The following is a 21,484-nucleotide window of genomic DNA, read 5'->3' as shown; positions in this document are numbered from 1 at the left end:
TTCTGCATTCCCGTCCCACTTTAAACAAAAATAATGCACCCAGATGTACATGGAAAACAAATCGGTTGCAAAGCTCGCTACCTGTACAGAATTCGATTCATGTATACTCACTGAATATATTTATCGACAGACACTCAAAATGTCATATGTACACAACTACTTTGCACAACTTTTGCTGCAAAATGAATCATCTCAACTCTAAACGCCCTGCCAGAAAACATACTGTTACTGTTGAGAATAACAACACATTGCAGAAACGTTCTAATCAATAAAATTACAGTTGATTGAAGAAAAAACACAGCAACCTTCCCCAGTTTGGTTCAATAAAGCAGCAGTAGAGTCTCATTTGTTTAATTCACGACAATCATTCCCTTATCCTCCCCATGCTAATTTACCTGCAAACAGGCTAACAATTCACAATAAACACAGCTAATAGCTACAGGTGATCACAAACTTGTCGCGAGCATATAGTCTTGGCTGACGAACCAGTTTTTGACGGACAAACCAAACCACAACTAGTTTTATTTTGTGACTTCTTGAATCGATTGCAAACATTTATGCTTTCCTCTTCAGAACTATTTGAATCATATTCACAACTGGATGAGTAACAAGAAAGCATCTTCTCCGAATCTGAACTCTCTGAAGCCATTGTTATGATTCTGGAGCAAGGCAGTTTGTGTCTAAAAATATCAGCCTGTGTGTTTTGGGTATTTTAGATGCTATAAAACATTTTTCAGTTAGTAAAAAGAAAAATGGTGTCGGCTGTCCTTTAAGTCAGTTGAATAGATCACTGCATATTTTTTGGCAGAAGTATCGCTATAGCCTGGACGTTTTTCCTCTTGTAGCACGTTTGCTGAGGTTATCTACTAAGTGCCAAATTAGAAATTTGGAACAGAAGACCGCGCATGTTTCATGTTTAATAAAATACAATGTTTCATATGATTTTTGTCATAACACTGTTAACCAGAGAGAAGTGTTGCTACAAACCAGGGGTAAAAAAAGCACTATGTGAATAGCCTGAAAGAGAATAATAGACACTGAACCATTCGAATGGACATGACATGAAAAGGCTGTAAATGTAATTATGCCATCCAGTATTTCAGGCTTCCATTTTTCTTTTGGTCTTAATATCATGTAAATAACCAGGGTCATATTTTATCTGACACTAAAAGCTTTCTACCTTTTACTCTGTTGACATCTCCTCCAATGTTTCTCTCGTTTTTTTTCCCCCCAGTCAGTCCTCCTCATTCATTGTTTGGCACGGAACACTGCAATGACCAGCAGCCGTCATCAAGACCCGCATTGCCGCTCTCCTTTCACTTTATCAACCGCCGTCGTCATAGCAATGCAGCCGATTGTACGCCACGCGTCCGAGTTTTCTTCATCGGACTTGATGAGCCGTTGTCGTGGCGACGAGGAGCTTTATTTATTTATTTTTTTTTTTAATCTGGCTCATCCTTGATCACGCTGAGACTGATGATGGACTCTGCCGGAAGTTAAAAGTGCCACTTTTAGAGAACGTGTGAAAGATTTACCGAAGCACAACAGGAGTGAACCACTACACCATCAGGGAGAACTTTTTATTTTCACGTATCGGTGCTTTTGTTTATGCCGTGTGAGTCAATGAGCAGGACTTGAGTGCCATCTGCACTTTTAGAACAATGCGGAGTTGTCAAATTGCACTTCAAGACTGCTTGAGTAAACGTACCGACACTTCATTTTGTGTGTGTGTGTGCGTGTGTGTGTGCGAACGAACACATATTCCATCTGAACAAAGAAAGGATTATCCTATTTTTTTCTTCGCGGCCATGTTGCGCCCGTTTGCACCATATTAGTGCTTACACTTCATTTTTAATTTGCCCCCTGTGGGATTAATAAGAGATCGCGTTCAGTAAATGAGCACTGAAGCTCAAAGAATATAATTAAGGCAGGATTTTCATTGCGGGTCCGAAATGAACAATCCTCATTTATGAACCGTTCTCATGTACATTTAATAATAATAATAATAATAATAATAGTAATAATTTCATTTATCAGCGCCTTTCAAAAATCTCAAGGTCACTTTATAGTCACAGGATCAGTTTTTCTGTGGGTGAGCAGTGGCAGCCATATGCTCCAGCGTTCACTCAACCGGGAATAACTCAAATAGATCAAGTTAGCTAGCTAATAGATAACTAATAGATAGCGAGCTAGCTAGCTAGTTCGACAGCCAATAGATATCAAATAGATAGCAAATAGATAGATAGCTAGGTAGCCAGCAACGGTGACCCCGTTCAACCGGGTTTCATGTGTTAATCACGCACATGTAAGCATAAAAAAACGGACAAATTCTATCAAGGTAAACATTTAGTCTTTGGTTGGCCTTCAGATGACTTTTTTATCGTTGCTTTATTGTTGTTGACACACCTTTAATGTAGCATATTTGCATAATGCGCTATGTCAACACACTTCAAATGTAGCTTCGCGTTGTATTTAGCAGTATACGCGCCCCCGCGCACAAAATTTATCCTTCAATGCACATTGCGATGCGTTGGAGTTTTCTAAAAGGGATTTTGGTGCCACGTTGCCGCATCGCAAATCGGGGAGTGATTTCCCAACGCGGCTTCAATTGTTTTACCTGAAGCGTTCGGTGCAAAAACCGTCCGGAGACTCCATCAAATTCACAGCCCACCTGCCATAAACATTTCCGCTGCCCCCTAGAGGCTGGGGTATGAGGAACACTCGGAAACAGCTGAGTGGGTGAAAGTGAACATGGCCGTCAGAAGAAGTTGTCAAAGAATTAATGTTGTTTATTTCTTTTTTTTTTACCTCTTTGATCCGATCTCCGGAAAGGATTTGATCTCAGATTTGGAAGCCACGGCGAAGCTGTAAAAGACCCTCTGGCGTCTCCCTCCGCCAACGAATGAAGATTTCATCAGCCGGATGTAAATTCCTCGTTTACTGGCGACGATTCATGTCCGCCGCAGTCATCTAGCAGGTGTCTATTCGCTGCATTTATTCACTCAAACACAGTAAAAGTGCCATGTGTCCGGGAAAATCGGTAAGGTAAGGTATTTATTACCATATTTTCTGGTGATGAGAAGGTTTCTTCTGCCGTCATCCGTACTTCTTTGAAGGTGTCAGACATTTCGCTTCCCATTCAAAAAGATTCATCAGCAAACTAAAGTTAGCTGGCTATCTTTGCTATCAATTTGCTATCTATTAGCACATGTAGCTATGTAACTGGCTATTTATGAGCTATATGGCTATCTAGCTAGTTAACTAACTGTCTAGCTGGATATCTATTAGCTAGCTGGCTAGCTTTCCATCTATTTGAGTTACTTCTGGGTTGAGTGAACGCTGGCGCATGTAGCTGTCGCTTCTCACCCGCAGAAAAACTGATCTAGTGGCCCTATATGTATGCCTATATATGCCTATATATATGCCTAATAGAAAGATAATCTAATGACTGTTTTTGTTCTTTCCGATTATCTTTTCCGCTATATAAGGCGCATCCAAAAACTTTCATTTTCTTCAAAATATGACCCTGCGCCTTTTACGCAGGTGCGACGTATACACCGTAAAAGACGGTAACTCACCTGCAGAGTGGACCAGATGTCTATTGCTGGGTCAAATAAACCTTTTTTAAATAAATTTTGTTATATAAATTGAGCAGATGTTAAAAATAATGAAGATGAAGAAAATTCCCAGCGGAGCGCCTAGCCTGGGAGAGCCGCCGCGTTCCCCCGGAGCTTCCAATTTTCTCTTCTCCTTGCACCCTCAACCCCCTCCCGACAATCACAACCACCTGTCGAGCCACCTAAATGGACGTCATCAACTCCTTGTCACGACTCGTACTTGGTCCTCTCCGTTTTCCATTTCTGCTCTCCGCTTTCACTGCATTTTGCGATTTATTCCATTCTTGTTTTACGCCGTTTTCAACAGGATGGCAAAATCTGGAAAGATTTTGGCACACCGCAGAAAATAATACCTCACTGCGCCTAATGTATTGTCCAGTGAAGCTTCGCAATTGGTTTACTGATCGCCCGAATATCAATGACTCGATGATTGACTCTGCGGTCGTTGCGCGAGAGTCCCTAATGTTTTGACGCTCTAGTTCGGGGTGACTTATGGAAGCTACAAGCCAGACTTTATGATCGCCCTGGGGGAAATTTGTTCCATCGCCATCAAAAGCACTCAAGCTGCAATAAATAAAAGAGAGATAAAAACACGATAAAAAAACCTCTTAGACAGGCATAAACGGGGGACGTTGCGCGTGGAACTTCTGTTTTGAAAATTGGGAGTTGCTTTCCCTCTTGTTACGAAGTCAAATCTTCCATTCATACTGCTCGAAATTTAGCCTTTAGTGATGCTAACATTCTAAATATATTTTGGACAATTGATTGCAGGGCGACACATCAGAATTGCATCAAATATACATACGCCTACCACCAGTCCGCCAATTTGCACTTTGCCCCTAGTAGAGCCCAGTCCTGTCAGTCAACGGAACCATGCCTAGTTCATGTCCGTTAATTGTCATTTGGCCTTTAAAGAAAGTATCCCGGTGTGGCGGGTACTAGGACCAGGCATCTCACCCAGCACAGCGGGGGCGTGTTTAGCTTGAGAATATATTACGGTGTTTTTCTCTGTTCAAGTCAGATCACATCGGGGTCACCAGTGTAGCAGTTGAGGAAGGAGAACACACGATCTACTTGTTAGCACGTGGAATAAAGACGTACTCCAGTCAATCGTGTGTTCTCCTTCCTCAACTCCTACACCGGTACTTTTGTAAACAGTCCACGGAGACGTCGTTAGGTCATCCTTTAGCATGAGTAAACAAACCGAATCCCTGCAGGGAACCTTCAAGATACCGGTAAGCAGAAGTCTAGCGATTAGCCACACAATGGCTTCCAAATCAAAGACGACCCCCCCTATCCCTCACCCAACCTTCAAAGAGACCCGCCACTCTATTCAGCCCCAGCATGCTCTTGACGATTAACGCTCCATTCACACACTCGCTAATTAGTTTACGCCCTTTTCTTGATTCGACGAAGGGTTCACGGCGGGGGCTCCACGACTACAACAGAGCCTCAGAGGAGAAGATTGATATTTATGCGCATGAATCACAACACTCAGCTGCTACCAACAGACAAGATTTATTATTTTTTCCCCCAGATCTACAGGCCGGAAAGGACAGCAAATTGTTTGAGAGCCGTTTAGCATGTCAACTCACGGGCGGAGGAGAAAGATTGTTCCGTAACGATTTGGTATGCTAGATAATGGGGGAAGATTGTCATGTTTTAGCATCTTTGCTAACATGTAAGGCGTGGAAAAACAAGATAGTCAGAACAGGTTGCCCAAATTCTTGCCGTTTTCGCTCATTGGCTAACAGGCAGTCTTAGCTAACATGCTAAAATGCAAACAAAGGGCCTTCCTTCTCAGTCTGTTAGCTGACATGCTTAAATTCTAAGAGACAATCTTCCATCTGCGTTCATTCTCCAATGCGACAATCCCGCCCTGACTCAACATTTGCAGTCGGGCATATTTTTCTTGCTTTTTCGGCCGCTCACGTCTCTCATCATGAAGCGTCTCCACTGGGCGCGACCTATCTTTGTGGCATTTGTTTGACAGCGTCACGTCTTAACGCCTTCTGCAGACCGCCAACACTTCACCACCGATAAATTGCCAAGCCGGCTGAGAAATGTTGTGACGGCTTGTTGAGTTTCTGTGTCGGTGCCCCATAAAAAGATTCTGTTCTATTCTCCGTAGACGATTTTCGGTTTATTTCATTGTTTTCCTGTTTTGCCAGCGAGCCAGCATGCTGCCAGGGAGCCAGCAAGGTTGCCAGGATGTCGTCTATGCGGGGAAAAATGGCTGATGAGTAGTTGCTATCTCATGAATCTGACAACTTTGTTGATATTTTTGGCAAAGTGATATTCAGATAAAAAGACATCCCAGTGGCGGGCCATGGATTTCATCGCTGGGCCTTCAGTAGTGCTATGTCTGAATCAATGCAGACTGAAAAAAGTGTGGTGAGATTGACTACAAGTCCACTAGAGGGTACCGCTAGCCAATCATGTGACTCGACAATCATAATTTGCTAAAACGTTGCAAGCGCCTTGGAACAGGCCTTGGGTTGCCAACTCGAACTCTGATTGGTTAAAATAACAGAGTCATTGACACCGCATTTAATGCTCCAGGGCCTGCAGAACTGATTGTGAAGGCGTCCAGGTCGATTTCTGACCCTCGTAACAAATGATGGTAGAAATGTGATTGGTTAAATGCTTAAATACACGTCTGGAAGTAGCACAACAGGGTAAAATTAATGAGAGGAAGCTGAAAGATAATTTGGAATTCATGGACAAAATATGATTAATATCAGTCCATGATTCTAATATTTTTAGGCCAGCAGAGGAGGGTTTGCAGGCCTTGACAGTCCGCCACTAAAGACACCTGACGGTGTGTGGAACAGATTATTTCACGTCCATTCATTTCAATGCCGAAAGTTGATTTGATTTCAGAGCGTACACAGCAATCATTACGCTGAAGCTGCAGCCCAGCAGTCTCATCTTATTTGCATATTTATGTTTAGCTTTCATTTCACGCCGCGTGCTTTCGCCGCTAATCGGAGCTCCTCTCCGCCGCGCCACCGATTTACCGCCGCTGACCCATCTCCCGACCAGGCGGCGTCTCGGCCCATAACTGCCCCGACGCCACCTCGGCAACCGCCACCGGACCGGCTTTTATAGCTTCCAGCTGCCGCCGCCGGAGCGAGTAATTTGCCCTTTTACAACGCCCGGCATTGAGGCTGGAGACTGCGATCGGCAACTGACAAAAACCCAAGCACTCAATTGATAGTGCAGCAGGGGGATTGGTCGCCACGTTACGGGCCAGGGAATATTTCAAGAATATACACTATTACTCGAAATTAATCGTATGTTTCATAAAAATACATAAACGGCACCACATGCTAATGTAGCCGCTAGCCCGACCGCCTCCGCGAATGCCACGTCGGCCGTTATCCCTTTCGCGGCGTCAGCGGCCGCCGATGAGGGTGAGGCCAGAGGACAGCTGACAAGCCGTGGGGGAAGCGTCACGCCGCCGACGTCAAACCGCGTTTACGTTGACATTCAAAAACAGGAAGTGCCCCGGTGTGTTGTAAACATATTTCTTTATTCAAGATAAGAAAGTCCAAGCAGCGTGTCGATAAATTAAAAAGTCCTCCGTCGGAACACTCAAGACAAGCAAAGCTTCAAAGCGAGTGGACGCAAGCTAAAAAATGAACGGATGCAAATGGACATGGTTGGTCAAGATGGATCGACACATCTTTTGAAATCTAGGCGGACATTTAGCGAGCTGAGCTAAAGTTGCGGCAGTGAACCGGCAATCCGAACTAATACCCGTCTCGGAAATCTCCCGTGATGGACTTCCAGGGCTGGCGGGTACGAGGGTGGGGGGTGGTAGTAGCGCAGTGTGCAAATAGCGGCGAGGAGGTCGGGACAGCTTTATTGAGCGGAACTGGGAAAAAAAGGGCGCTTGGTGTTTGTTTCACTTGATTCACGAGGTCTAATGTGCCAAATGAGCCTGAGTAAATGTCACCATTAAGACTTCACAGAGGACCTTATGCTACTCCCTCCGACCCCCCCCCCCCCCAAAAAAAAAACAACAACTTTAAAGCAGTCATGAAAACAGGTGTCTCTATCATGGCCATGACTCTGACGACTCAGGCGGAGACTGATTGGCCTAGAAGTCTGTGACATCACTGTGACATCACCATTATGTCATGGCGATGTGATCTTGAAAAAAAAAATAATAATCAAAAATCAAAAATAATAATAATCCATGTCATTTCTAAGCGCCTTTCAAAACTCTCAAGGTCACTTCACAGTCACAGGATAAGTTTTTCTGTTGGTGAGCAGCGGCAGCCACACGCGCCAGCGTTCACTCAACCCGGAAGTAACTCAAATAGGTAGAAAGCTAATTAGCCAGCTACTAGATAGCTCATAGATAGCCAACAGATAGCTAGCTAGATAGCTATCCACCTAGACAGCTCCGTAGCTAATAGCTAGCTAGATGGTTAGTTAGCTAATACACTGATTAAAGACACAGATAGAAAGCTAGCTAGCCAGCAAGCAGATAGCTAATAGATAGCCAACAGATAGCTAGCCACTTAGATAGCTATATAGCTAATAGATAAGCTGACATGTTTGAATTTACCGAGACTTCTTGGCTATTTGGCTTATCCGCAGGATTCGTTGGAGAGATTCGAGTCGTCAATTTGAGTGAAGGCCCTAAATCGAAAAATGAGCTGGAAACGGGGTTCAATTCACACACACATGATGAATATTTTTATGGCTGAAAATTATTTTTTTTTTTCGGGAATATTTGGTCTGTTCAAAAGTGAGCAAATCCTTTTTGATCCTCCAGGGCTGCCGGGGGTGCTGTATGTGGACCGATTCTCTTTTTGCGCTTTCGTATTTCCTCCTTGACTGGAATTCATACGTAACATGTTGAGCAAGAGAAGTGAAAGCAGCCAAAAGCAAAAATAATAATAATAATAATTTTTGTGTGTTTGGAACAGCGTTTGTCAAGAGATAAAAAGAACGCTAACATTTTATCAGCGAATCAAGTGTCTTTTGCTTCGGGAAAAGGGAATGAAACATGGCTGATTAAATGAAATGATTGTGCTAATGATTGTGGTCATTTCTGTCGGTTGCCAAGGTGACCGTGACATGAAAATCAAGCGTGCGGTGGATGGAAATAAGTATTTGTTTCTTCTTTTTTTTTTAAACAATCACAAATGTCCGTTTTCAACTAAACATGGAAAACAGTCCGAATGTTGGCATCATGTCGAGATATATATACTTATGTCGTTTATATATATGTACTAGTGTTTTTTTCAGGGTGGTTTTGTAGAGCTCAACTTCAAAAATGGAGAATATTCAAAATACATTTTGAGCTCAGTCTGTTCGTTTTGTTATTTACACCCAGCTACGGCAGTAAAGTCAAGAGCGCCGGATAAAAAAAAAAAAAAAAACTTTTTTTTTAAGGGGTAGGGGGGGCTGTAAAAGCACCTCAAGACCTAAATGGAGGTGCTATGGGTGGCGTCAATGGCTGCGGCTATTGGTCCTGCCTGGTAGAGGGGCACCTTGCCAGGGCTCTGGCGGAAGAGCCCCCCGTTGGGTGCTCTGTGCTTGCACTGCATGGTGCCCGCGAGTTGGGGCACTAGCGTGGTGTTGCCAGGGAGCTGGGGCGGCGGTAGCGTCCTGCCTAGGGTCCCCCCAAGGTGAGGGTGGCTCAGAGGCGGCGGCGGCGCCCCCTCCCTGGGTAGGAAGGTGGTCACAGCGAGCCCCGTGGGCATCAGGCCCCTCTGGGCGGGCTGCATGCTGCCGATGTCCAGCGCAGAGATCTCGATAGAGGGGCCGGGGATCTGTTTGTGGACCAAGTCCTCGTCCAAAAGACTGTTCATACGACGATGGACCTGTTCCAGGTTCACCTCCTTGTCCTACAGGGGTTGGGGGGGACAGAGGCTGAGATTAGTGACTGGTCGCTTGTGGTGATACTGGCCACATGCAATGATACAGGACCACAGGACAGCTTGCAGGCCCCGCGCCCTGCCGTCATCCCAGACTACGACTAAGGACTAATGACTGGAGATGGGATGTCAAGGATGGGAAGGAGGCTGGACTTTACTGGAAAAAGTCCAATGACTTTATGAAGATGTAGACGCTAAAAACGGAGGACTAAAATGGGATGCCAGGATGGGAACGAATCCAAAGTCTGACTTGCACTTTCTTGATCAAATCCCAACAGAATTATTTGTGGACTATCGACTAAAAGCTTGACGACTGAACTGTCGAGACTCAAAATAGCTCACGTAGTTTTTTCCCGTAGTTTGTATGTGCATATATGCTCTATTCTGACCTGTGCCAACGGCATGCGCTTCCTGCCAGCCTCTCCCTCTGTCTGTCCAAATGTCCCTCCTCCCCTCGGACGAAGCAAAGTCATTATAAGTCAACGGACCCGAAACCAAAGCCAGCCTGTAATCCTTAGCGACCTGCACGACAGCACACAGGAAGCATCAAAAACAGGAAGGAGACAAGACGTCTACATGGAAGACAAAAACAGTGATCGCGGCTCGCCAAGCTACCCCCCCCCTACTCCTAGGGACCCCGTCGTCACCTGTTGTCCACATCTAAACCGACGGGGAGGGGGTCAATGGCACCCCAATCGTACAAAATAGGGAATCAAAGTTGTCGCTAACAACTATATATATGTAGAAATGTATGTATATGTATATATCATTTATTAATTTTTTTATGAAGATGTTCCGATGATCCGAGGATGCCCGCGAGAGTTTGTCAAGACGATAAAAGAGGATCTTATGAAGGATTTTATGAAGACGTGTCGGACATTTCTGGCTCAGCGTGTTTCACAGCCGACCGAGGAGAATAAAAAAAGAGGGAGGGGGGGGGGGGGGGACAATAAAGCCACGGAGGAGGTGAGTGACACGTTGGCGGATGTTCAAGATGCTCGTTGAATGCGGGAGGCCTCGGGGGGTCGCGATGAAATTAAGCCATGACGTTTAGGGGAGGGGGGGGGGCTGCTGGCATGGGATAGCAAACATGCTAAATGCACCCTCCCAATACCCAAAAAAAGAATCTTAATTACATTTGAGAGAAGCTATTTGTGTGCACATTGTTGGTTATGTAATGTGTTGGGATGCAAATCACTTTGATTAGAGGCGCCGAGGCATTTAATATGATGGATGCCATTAAGTGAGCCAGGCTGACTAAACTGAACATTTTAGATGTACGTGATTTATCTTGGTCCGTTTAATTCCGCGTTGCCTCACGATAAACGCACATGGGGTGAGGGGGGATAAATAAATACATTTATTTGAGATGCCTCACTTAGACACAGAACGGAAATTCAGCCTTGGAAAAGGCCTGACGTTTACAAGCCGTTTTAGTCCCAGTCGATGAGTAGAATTGTCTTTCTCTCTTTTGCACACACACACACACATTCACACAAACACACACAGACGTTCCTGTTTGAACGTTTTTGTGAGGTCCTCACTCCAGATAAGGAGTGAAGGCCACCCTTTCTGATGGTAGAATTTTCTTTCTCTTTTTAAAACACACCCAAACACACACATACATGCACACACACGCACACACACATGCGTGTATTTGAGGTGTCAAGAAGAGGTTTAGTGGTGGTGGAGGAGGAGCGAGATGGGGACATTCAGGAAATACTGGATGACAGATGGCACGATAGTAAAAAAAAAACAATTCCGTGTTGAGTTGATACACCGCATGTGGGCGGGATCATTAAAGTAGACCGCGGTGGCGGTGGATTCGCCCCGCCGGATGGCAGGCCAGATCTCGGTCACCTCTTTGGGCGCGTGACGGCGGCAACCGTCGCTGCTCCACCAGGCCTCCAGGCCGGCCACCAGGCAAGCCAGCAGCAGCCCGGCGGCCAGGATGCAGAAGACGCCGGCGAAACTGTGTAGCTTGAGCGAACGGCCATCCGGGTGCGCACTGGAGTGGCTGCTCAGGTCGCAGCGACCCGTGCGGGGCCACCATTTCTGTTTCAGGATATCCAGGTCACCCTTCTCCTGTAGCTCCAAGATCCTGGATTTACAAAAACAGGCCGGTGAAGGAAGGCGGCCATTTTTCTGCCACCCATTGTAATTGCGACCTCATTGCGGGGTAGATCAGGCAGCGCTAATCAATATTTGGGAGTGGGGGCGAGTTTCAAGGGGGGCGGGGGGTTCAATCATTTGCAAGCAATCATCTCTCATTAAGTGTCATTTGGCGTGGCTCGAGGAAGGCGGCTGTGTTATTTCACTGCTTGAGAGCAACTGCATTGATTTGGCTTCTTTGTGATGCTAGTAGCTAGCGGAGAAAGCGTCTTGGGGAGGGGGAACGGGGGACACCAAATGGATTTTTCTGGTAGATTTTTCTCTGCCACTTTTTACTCTTCATATCTAGATTCAGGACAATCCAAGGGGGCAGAGGATTGAGCCCGGGATGCATCCCGTGGTGCGTTACAGGATGACAAAGACCATCACCGTCAATTCTGTCTAACTTAGGCTGAGTGTCTGACCTTTATGGCTCCCATTTGGATGACACTCACGTGGGGGTTTGGTTATAATGTGCCGCGAAGCCCTACTGACAAGACATTTCGCTCACACGCCCACCCTCTTGTAACCATTTCGGACTTTTTCCAGTTGTGTGACGTCTCTCGGTTGATTGTTTTGCACCATCTTGCTAGTTTCCACTATTCCGAGGTTGGAAAATTGTCAGAACTATGCGTGTCTGTCTGCTTGCTCGGTGGTCAAAAGTGCATGTGGCAGTTTGGAGTGAATGAATAGGCGGGACGTCAAACGTGAGTCATGGGGTGAGTCAGCGTTTCCATCCTGTTTCTGTCATGTCAATCAAAAAATGTTTTTTTATGGTCTGGAATAGATGAAAGGAATTTGTTCCAATGGGAGATTAATTGATCTGAGCCGGTCAAAGGTTTGGTAGCAGTGTGTCGCCATGGTAATGCTAAAGATGTAGTCCCCAACCTTGCATTCATTAACCTTTACAAACTTGTGATGCGTTCAAGGACACCCTGGCCACTATAACGCATGCCCATCCTTCAAAAGTTTGTTGTTTAGACGAGGATAAACTGTTTACAGATTGGCAGCGGAAGGTCACATTACGTCTAACAACGCCAGCGCGTGTTCAATCTTCTCGGAAGGTGACAGTCTGTTGTTTCCATAGCAACAGGGGCCGCGGCGGAAAGTCGGCGGCGTGACATTGCGCGACCTGACGTGAGGGTTTTTTTCCACTCACGCCCCGTGTTTGTCTGCTCGGCCTTTCACCGATCGATACGAGATGGGTGAGAAGTTTTGTTGTTGATGCAAAAGTGGAGATTTATCCAAATGATTCCTCAACTCACTTTGGGATTAATTTGGCGGGATGAAGACGGAGGCGCTCGCATGAATTTTCTCCAAATGTCCGACTTCTCACAAAGAGGCGAGCGTGTCAAACATGACTTTTTGGGCGGTGTTTCTGCTTCACTGACTTTAACAAAAACTTCTCACACAGGGTGAAAAAAAACACATTTTTCTGCCTGCAGCTTTTTTTCTCCCTCAGACGTGAGAAAAAAAAATGGACCTTTGAGGTCGTCACGGCAACACGGAACGTGGCTGACCAAAATCTTTGTGAATTCATTTTGACAGACAAGTTGAGGACGGCTACGGTGCCTTCAATGACACCCGTACAATGTCATATTCAATGTCTTGCATGCCGTTGCGTTCAATGGCACGCCTACAGGACAATTGCAATGCATTCAAGGGACCCTCGCGGATTGATGTGATGTGTTCAAAGGCACCCTTGTCATGTTTTTAACTCCTGGTTTTGTTTGCTACTTTGCACCTTTCTGTTCTAATGACTGTTATTTGTGCCCGAACACTACTATGTTGCATTCAATGACCTTACTTTTGGGAGAAGAGGTCCCGGTAGGGGCTGCCGTGCTGCATGGCGATGCCGTAGCCTTTGCTGCTGACGCCGCTGCTCGACACGGTGACGGCGCAGTCGTCGTCAGTCAACGCCGCATACTCCAACGCCGCCATGTCCCACAGGAAGGCGTAGGCACTCTTCTTGGCCTGCGTAGCCAGGTGCATTGTGGGAAACTTTTCTTTTTAAAAGTACTACTTAGTAGTTAGCGCTGCTGACCTTACGTATGCCCTCAGAGGGGCTGGACACCGAATAGTCCAAGCCGCCGTTTTTGCTAACGGTCCGCCATAGCTCGGCGTAAGTTCCGTCCTGCTCCAGAGGGTTGGTGCCTTTGTTTCGGAAATAGTCGTACACTGCAGAGTCCCTCACCGTGCCGTAGTCCACGTCCATCTGCCGGGACAGGTCCTGAAAGGACCTGCAATGATATTTGAGTATGCCGGTTGAGCGATTGACTGCTAGCGAAACAGCTATTTTGATAGTCATATTATTCTTTAGCGACCTTTGTTCCCACTCAAGGTCCAAATCATCAGATTTTAGGACTCTCAACAGTAAAGAAAAAGACAGAAGTATAAATTTTTAGATTGCTATTTATGATCCAGAAATTTTTTTGTCTCTTGAATGGAAAAATGGCTACTCCATTCACTCCAATGGGCAAATTCTGACTGCCGCTTTTATGGTGACCAGGATTTAATTTATTTCTCAATGTCACGAGATGACAACTGCGTTTCTCTCAGCTAGCAGCCATGTTGTTAATATCAGCGGTGAACTACATATAGACGCTTTTCTGTGTTCTGTCCGGTTTCATTTTCCCATTCCCTCGATTTCCCGGGGAGGCTGTTCTCCTCCTCCAGGTGCAACCGTCGGTGCTTTTACAAGATGCAGAAGACGGCGCTGTGTCACTAGAAGGCCGTCAAGTCCAGCTATTAATGCGTCCTATCCGTGTAATGAAAGACTTGGCATGCCGAGGGGCTTTTCACCGAGCGACGTGTCAGGGAAAATGTCCACTCAGGCATTCATTGGATTCATACCAAGTCTATCTTCATGCGGCTCCCGATGGAAACGTCAAGCCCGCAATGTCTTCATTCCCAGCGGGGGGAGCGGAAGGAGGAGCGTGACCGCCGTGTTCTCGGCTTGGAATGGGCGAGTAATAAAAGAGTGACGGAAGCAGGCCGCCCGTGGACGCCTGTCGGACGAATCATGTTGAAAACAAAGCGAGACTGCGTTCGCTTTGATGCAACGTGACAGCCATGCAGGCACCAGCCGGGTCGCTTGGCACACGCGACGGGGAGAAGTTGTGAGCAGGCAAATGAACACTTGAGACCTTTGTTCAACGACGACGGTGACGACCGTCAAAAGATCATTGAACGAAGGGTACTTCAACCAAAAATGGATGACGTGCTTGTTCCTGCTTGGCAAAGGAACTGAATTTTCCGTCCTTGTTAAAGATGATTCATTGATTGCAGAAAATAACGATGAGAAGCAATTCCAAGAGGATCTACACACCCTAATTACTTTCCTCCACCCCGGAGTGCACTTTACCGTATGGCGTGGTCCATCCGGGACACGGTGAGGTACGCTGCCAGGTTGGCCGTGTATGACGAGCACACGATGAGTGTGAAGAGCCACCAGCTGCCCATGACGATTCTCAGTGCCACCGAGCTCACCACGCCGTCACCGCCTACAAGCGAACGCGCAGTTGGCAAAGTATTTTCATGGATTTACAGTCGCCTTTTGACAGTGGGATCACCTTGTTGAACAAAAGCGCCGTAGACGATCCAAATAGCGCTGTGAAGTGATCCGGATGCGGATCCGTTGCCGTTGGGGCCCGGCGTGGCGTTTTGGGCGGCGGACGATCGCAGCGCCTGCAGTCTGTTGAGCAGGAAGATGAGGACCCCCACCACCGGGATGGCGGCGGCGATGCAGGCCCAAACGGCTAAGTCGAAAGGCACAAAGAGCGAGAAGATGTTGATCTTCTCTTCGGGCTTCCGCAGCAGAATGCCGACGCTGTAGTCCAGGTAGCGCTTGCTGAAGTCCACCACGTTCTCACGCTCTGGCGTGATGGTGATGGCCGACACGGCCAGATCGGCTCTCTGTTACAGACGCAATCAAGTATTTTGGTTCCGCCGATGACTTCAAAAGAAGTGAAGGCAGATTCTATCGTGTTTTGGGCAATCGGGGGCATGTGTTTGGCGGCAAGTCAATGGTTCACCTTGTTGATGAGTTCGCCAATCATCCCGTTCCAGGACCCGTTGGGTAGCTGGGATCCGTATTTGCTGTCGGACACCTGGGGGAAGGGCGTTAAGACCTCAGACGCTGTCGCTTGATGTCAACAGGAAGTAGCACGAGGGAGTGGTCACCTGGTAGATGTCGTATTTGAAGCCCAGGATCTTGGCGAGGGCGTCCAACACGTCAATGGAGAAGCCTTTGTACCGTTTGGGCTGGCCCAGGATGTTCTCCGCCACCATCACAAACGGGTCCTCCTGGGAGAAGGACATTGACGTGATGAGAAGAGCAATCACAACAAACATTGACGAGAAGGAATCTTACATTTATGAGACCGTTCAGATGGGGGGATTTACAAGATCATTTACAAGAACAACACTCAGAAGAATACTTGGGAGAACTTTTACAAGAAGAGCACCCGAAAGAACGTTTACTAGAAGAACACAGAAGTAAAACTCAGAGGAGTTCTTGTATGGTATCTCATGAGAAGGAGCACTACATGAAGTGTCTACTGAGTGTATTTTTCTACGATGTACTAGTATTTGGATCTACGGATTTGGATTGTTTTAAACACACTACAAGTCCTTTTCGTCCAAAAGGATGTGCGTACCAGCAACGTGACCACTTTGACGGTGACTCCCTGCATACCGCTCTCGATCCGGCTCTCCTTCAGGCTGCCGTTCAGACCGTGCACCGCGTCCCATGTAGCCAACTGCCAACAAGAAAAACTACAGGATGAATCTGGCGACCAATCCAGTTCCACTGCCATTTTTGTTGACTTTAGTACTCAGTTGCTTGTGGTATTAGGCCTCCTGCGCGCGGATCCGCGGGCGCACCGCTTCCTGATGGTGCGCGTCATCTGGATTCAAATACATTGCGGTTGCCGCGGCAACACAGGTGAAGAAAATCCATCCCTATTGTCATCTTTATTCAGTTTCAAACTTTGCGCTCACGTTTTAGTGCGCTTTGTCCTCATTGTAATCGCTAGCAACAAAGGGTAATCAAGCGAGCATTAGCCAGCGCTGCTAATAAGCGGCGGGAGCGAGCGCGCAGAACTGACATGACGGGAGTTAATTAGCCTCGTTAGTTGACGCGGGCGCAACCGTTGTTGTTCCTTAATGACCGCGCCGCCCGCCGTTAAGATGGCGCCACCCGTCGAGAGCGCCAAGTGCCTGGCGCTGATGAGCAAAAACAAGCTAACTGTGGTAACGCCTGCATTACCTCCAGAAAAGCCGCAGATACGCGGATGTTCAACACATTTTCCACAAGTATAAGCGTTCGGCGAGGTACATTCGGATGCGCTTCATCTCCGTGAGTCAAAATGAGCTAAACGGACGATGAGTGGAGAGCTGTTCAGATCAAAAGCATATGACCACATGCTGACATATTCGTAAGGATGCATATGAATGAGCGCTTATATTAATGAGCATGCATGTAAAACACTTGACTGAGCGCCAGCTGCTAATAACAATAATACATCTGTGTTTCCATGAGTGCTCCATTAAGGTTCGCCCAGTGTGTGTATGCGTGTGTTTGAAGAGGACGGCCATTATAAAGTACAGAGGGACCAATAATTCAGAATGAGAGGCCACATGATGAAATCTTCATTACTGCAGCAACTTCGAGCGCGCGTGCGTGCAACGACACATGGACCCCGCAAGTCGCTAAATCACCGAAATGGGGATGCCCGCGTGTCATTTCCACATCCGCGCTTAATGAAAGTAAGCCAGAAGGAAAAATGGCAGCCCGATTGTCAAGTGGAACGTCGCAAAAGGGCGCATTGTGCATGCCAGACCACCGGGGGTTGCTGTGACTTATGTCTACAACCGTCAAGCGGGAAGTTATTGGATGAATCCACGTGGGATTTGAGCCGGAATGTCACTATCGCCATAGCAACAAGACGTCCTCAGGCCAAAATGGGAACGCTCACCCTTTTGACGTCCTTGCCGAAGGTCTCGCTGAAACTGGAACCGAGGATCTCGAAGTGGACGTGAGCGTTAGCGCCGCTGTCTTTGAAGTCCATGGTTCCCGTCAACCCTGTGATGTTTCCCTGGCGACGCAGTTCAATGGCGATGTTACAACAGGACCTACTAAAGATTTACCTGCCGATTTAATATCCCACTTAATGGTTTAACAAGAGACTCCGGTCTACAAGACGACTATTTTCGTATACAAACACAGAAAAGTCAATTTTCCACAAAGTGGGGGCATTTAAAGCGTCACCTCGTTCAGTGAGCGGCCATTACGAATCATCAGAGGCGACCATTTCATGCGTGGCACGTTCAAGCGGAGCCGTGTTTTCTTTTTTCGGGGTTTGCCAGTGGATGACATGACATTTCATGGCTTCCATTAGCTGGTGCAGCAGCGCAGACAGCCGTCGGTGTGAATGTATTTTAAAATAAAAAAATAAAACGTTCCGCTGTCAACGGCAAAGGTTGCGGCATCTGTCAGCGGATGGGTGGAAAAAATTGCTTGCCGACGCCTCCAGTCAATCGTTGGATACAAGCCTATTTTCTTCACACTCGACAAAAAGTCAAAACATCTGCTATAGAGCGCAAAAAAAGCTAAAACAGCGACCTTCCTATACTCCACGTTTATATCTGATTAGTTTTTGGTTAATCAATGTATTTAGCGGCTAACATACCTTCTGAATTGTCTCTAGCATGGACCAGCCTCCGTTCCAGGGTTTGGTGGACTTCCTGATGCAGTTAAGACTAGCCATGCTGTGCCACTTCCTGTCCTCCAGCTTCCGGTAGAAGGCGTTAGCTAGCATCAGCACGCTGTCATACAGGTACAGGTTCGACACCTACCGGGAAACGGCGGGCTAATTTTAGTCGTAAACTTTAGCTCAGCTAGCCAAATTGAGATGAACGATCCAAGTTAGCTAGCGAACTTCAGACCAATGTTTCCGTACCTCCAGGTTGTGCAGGTATCCCTCATGAGGGTCACACAACAGCGACGAGATGCGATGATTATCCCTCATGCATCGCGCCCCGCCGTCTTTCCACAGCGGGAAAATCTGCCGAACGATCGTCATGCGCCCGAGTGCACTATGGGTCAGCTCCAGGATCTCTGCATCGCTGATTTCCTGGCAAGTTGGATTGCGGAAGATTTGTGAAGAAGCCAAAACATTCATTATGTTCTCTATGGAAATCATGTGACATGTAATATGCCACAGAGATACTTGATCGTGAGGCGTTCCTGAACTGTGAAACACTTGAGGCTAGTTTCAGTTAGCTTCAGGCTAACACACGCATATAGCAACACACGCAGAGAGCAACATAAGTGTGAGCAAACACGGCTCGTTGATGCGTTGATGGAGCTTATTTTTCCCCCAGCATGTGGAAAAACAAGCTAATCAGCGCATTAGCATCCATTTGGCTGAAGCAAATGGATGCTAATGTTTTGGGCTCATCATACGCGTCTCTCGTGACTATAAAAGTCACGCCGTTTTGGGCTGAGTGCACTCGCGCATAACGTGTTGATAGTTTGATGTGTCGATGTGATGCTGCATTAGCATTAGAGCATTTTTGTTGTTGTTGTTTTTGTCGTTTATGTGGGGAAAACTCATTTTAGTAATGCAAGCTAGCAAGGTAGTTGGAGGTTTGCCTGGTCCAAACAGCTTAAACAGCTCGCTTTTCGTGATTAATCAGTTGGAGATAGTCTGACTAAAAACAATTAATCCAAAAATCCTATGTAATATTTCCCGTGGAAGATAATGTAAATCCAATGAATCCATTACAGACAACTTAAAAATAATTGTCCATATTTTACCAGGAGTACTTACTGCTTCACTAACAAAAATATTGTCAAATAAATGCAAAGGATGCTTGGAGTGGATAAATGAATATACAACTTGACCTTTTCGTCTTGGCGGTGAATAAGGTAAGGGAGGGAAGCAATCTTCAGAGTGGTTTCGGAAATTCTAATAAGGTTGTGTTTTTATCATACTCGGTACTTTGGTTGATGTAAAAAAAGCTTTCAATAGAACCACAAGCCTTCCTGTGTGGTTGGCAATTTGGGGGCAACCGCATGACATCTCGTCAACGACCGTCACAAAGGTAAATAAAACAACTTTATTTATACAGTACAGTTTATTTTCTTAATTACAATACCATAGCACATTGCTTATACATAAAATAAGGTATATTGGGTGTAGTTTTAAGGCTTATTTAGTTGAAAATTGTGTTTTATGGGGGCCTGGGAACGGATTATTCTCATTTTAATGGTTTCCTATGGGAAATTAATGTTTGGAATACACACTTTTCACCTGACACACACTTTTGGGGAACCAATTAATTTTGTAAGCCAAGGTATCACTGTATTGTGTGTTTTTTTTCTGCCAAAAATCTGAATCTGACCCCTCCCACCCTCCCAAAAGAAATACATTTCGGTCAGGCCTTAATGATTTCATTTGTATATGTATAGACGTGTTACTGATGTATGTTTGAAACTATCGAGCTGGCTAGCTATGTACTCTATTAACTATCAATTAGCTAGAAAGCTAGATTTCTATCTATTTGAGTTACTACCGGGTTGAGTGAACGCTGGCGTGTCTGGCTGCCGCTGCTCACCCATAGAAAAACTAATCCTGTGACTGTAAAGTGACCATGAGAGTTTTGAAAGGCGCTTACAAATGACATGGATTATTATTATTATTATTATCAAAAGCACATCGGTATATTCATAGTATTACCATAGTTTATTTGCTACTACGCACTATGTCATGAAAGATTTTGCCGCTCAAAAATTCCGTCTTATCGAAAAGAAAAACAGACAGCTTAGTTCCCCAGTTTTGCCACCACTGTTCTCCTAATAGTTTATCAAAGAGTCCTTCACCTCTTAATCCACCTCCCCGCCTCTCATCTGAATGACCACCCCCCCCCCCCCCTCATCCCCGTTGCTCCCCGACCACCCACGCCTCCCGCGCCGGTTAGCGATTGGTCTCCCCTGCGTGCGTCGGCGGATGAAAAGCGAGCAGGGGAAGATGGATGAGCGAGCGGACGTGGTACGGCGAGCGACTTTCTCCTCCTTTTGTCTGCTAATCATCTCATTAGGCTTCCAAATGGCACTGGGAGGTAATCAAGGGACTGCACCCACACGACGAGACTCCAAGGGGGGGGGGGTGTTAGTCAGTGGCTACATTAACTAAACAATTTGGCTCACGGATAGCGATTCCAACAGGAACTGTGCTACATATGGGTTAGCGGTCAAATGGACGGTCAAATGGACACCCCTCTAAGTCTTCCATTGGTAAAAGCATCAACATCCATAAACTAACAGAATGTAGACATTTTAATGAGTATCCTTTCCAAGAATTGATCGATTTGTAACCTGGGTAATTAGCTCTTCTCGTACGGGAGCATACCAAGTACTTTTTTCCTCTCAAGGCTAGATGTTTTATCTGAGGATTACAAGATGGTTCTGTTAATATCAACATCAGTCTATATTATCTGTGCTCCATTGTGTATTTGGCTCTATTAATCTTTCAATGGCGTTCCTCAAGGCTCTGTTTTAAGGCCCCATGTGTTCTGTATTAGGTCCATTGGTTGCATTGGAAAAATGGTTCGTCTAAAAGAATTGTTAGCACCCCTAATGTGTTGTTATATGTTATCGGATGACAGGTTAGCGTGTTAAAATTACTTTTCAGACTGGAATGCGCAAAGGGATTCCACATATTATTAGCAAGTTGCGCTTAGAGCACTCAACGCTTTGTTGCGCATTATCGGACATCCTTGTTTCTCATTTTGATTTTCCAGTAATTTTCCCGG

The 21,484-nt window shown here is 46.1% G+C and overlaps 1 protein-coding gene across 2 annotated transcripts in view; it reads right to left on the bottom strand.

The window, feature by feature from the left end:
• Positions 1 to 8,754: 8,754 nt before the first annotated feature.
• LOC148887573 (glutamate receptor ionotropic, delta-1-like) overlaps positions 8,755 to 21,484 on the bottom strand; it is a 43,848-nt gene continuing 31,118 nt past the window's right edge. Inside the window, exons 6-18 of one of the 2 annotated variants that reach the window (XM_089015810.1) lie at positions 18,628 to 18,801; positions 18,358 to 18,519; positions 17,644 to 17,763; positions 16,324 to 16,425; positions 15,848 to 15,970; positions 15,700 to 15,774; positions 15,238 to 15,580; positions 15,030 to 15,168; positions 13,710 to 13,905; positions 13,473 to 13,639; positions 11,375 to 11,615; positions 9,904 to 10,036; positions 8,755 to 9,484 (exon numbers count right to left, since the gene is read on the bottom strand). In XM_089015810.1, coding sequence (XP_088871936.1) covers positions 9,087 to 9,484; positions 9,904 to 10,036; positions 11,375 to 11,615; positions 13,473 to 13,639; positions 13,710 to 13,905; positions 15,030 to 15,168; positions 15,238 to 15,580; positions 15,700 to 15,774; positions 15,848 to 15,970; positions 16,324 to 16,425; positions 17,644 to 17,763; positions 18,358 to 18,519; positions 18,628 to 18,801 — 2,373 coding nt within the window. In that variant the 3' untranslated portion in view covers positions 8,755 to 9,086. The remainder of the gene's footprint in view (positions 9,485 to 9,903; positions 10,037 to 11,374; positions 11,616 to 13,472; positions 13,640 to 13,709; positions 13,906 to 15,029; positions 15,169 to 15,237; positions 15,581 to 15,699; positions 15,775 to 15,847; positions 15,971 to 16,323; positions 16,426 to 17,643; positions 17,764 to 18,357; positions 18,520 to 18,627; positions 18,802 to 21,484) is intronic. The other variant, XM_089015811.1, reaches the window with a different exon arrangement.

This window comes from Hippocampus bargibanti, linkage group LG15 (genome assembly GCF_051943395.1).
Source record: "Hippocampus bargibanti isolate YZ-2025 linkage group LG15, ASM5194339v1, whole genome shotgun sequence".
Lineage (NCBI taxonomy): Eukaryota > Metazoa > Chordata > Actinopteri > Syngnathiformes > Syngnathidae > Hippocampus > Hippocampus bargibanti.
This window is presented reverse-complemented; position numbering and strand designations above follow the sequence as displayed.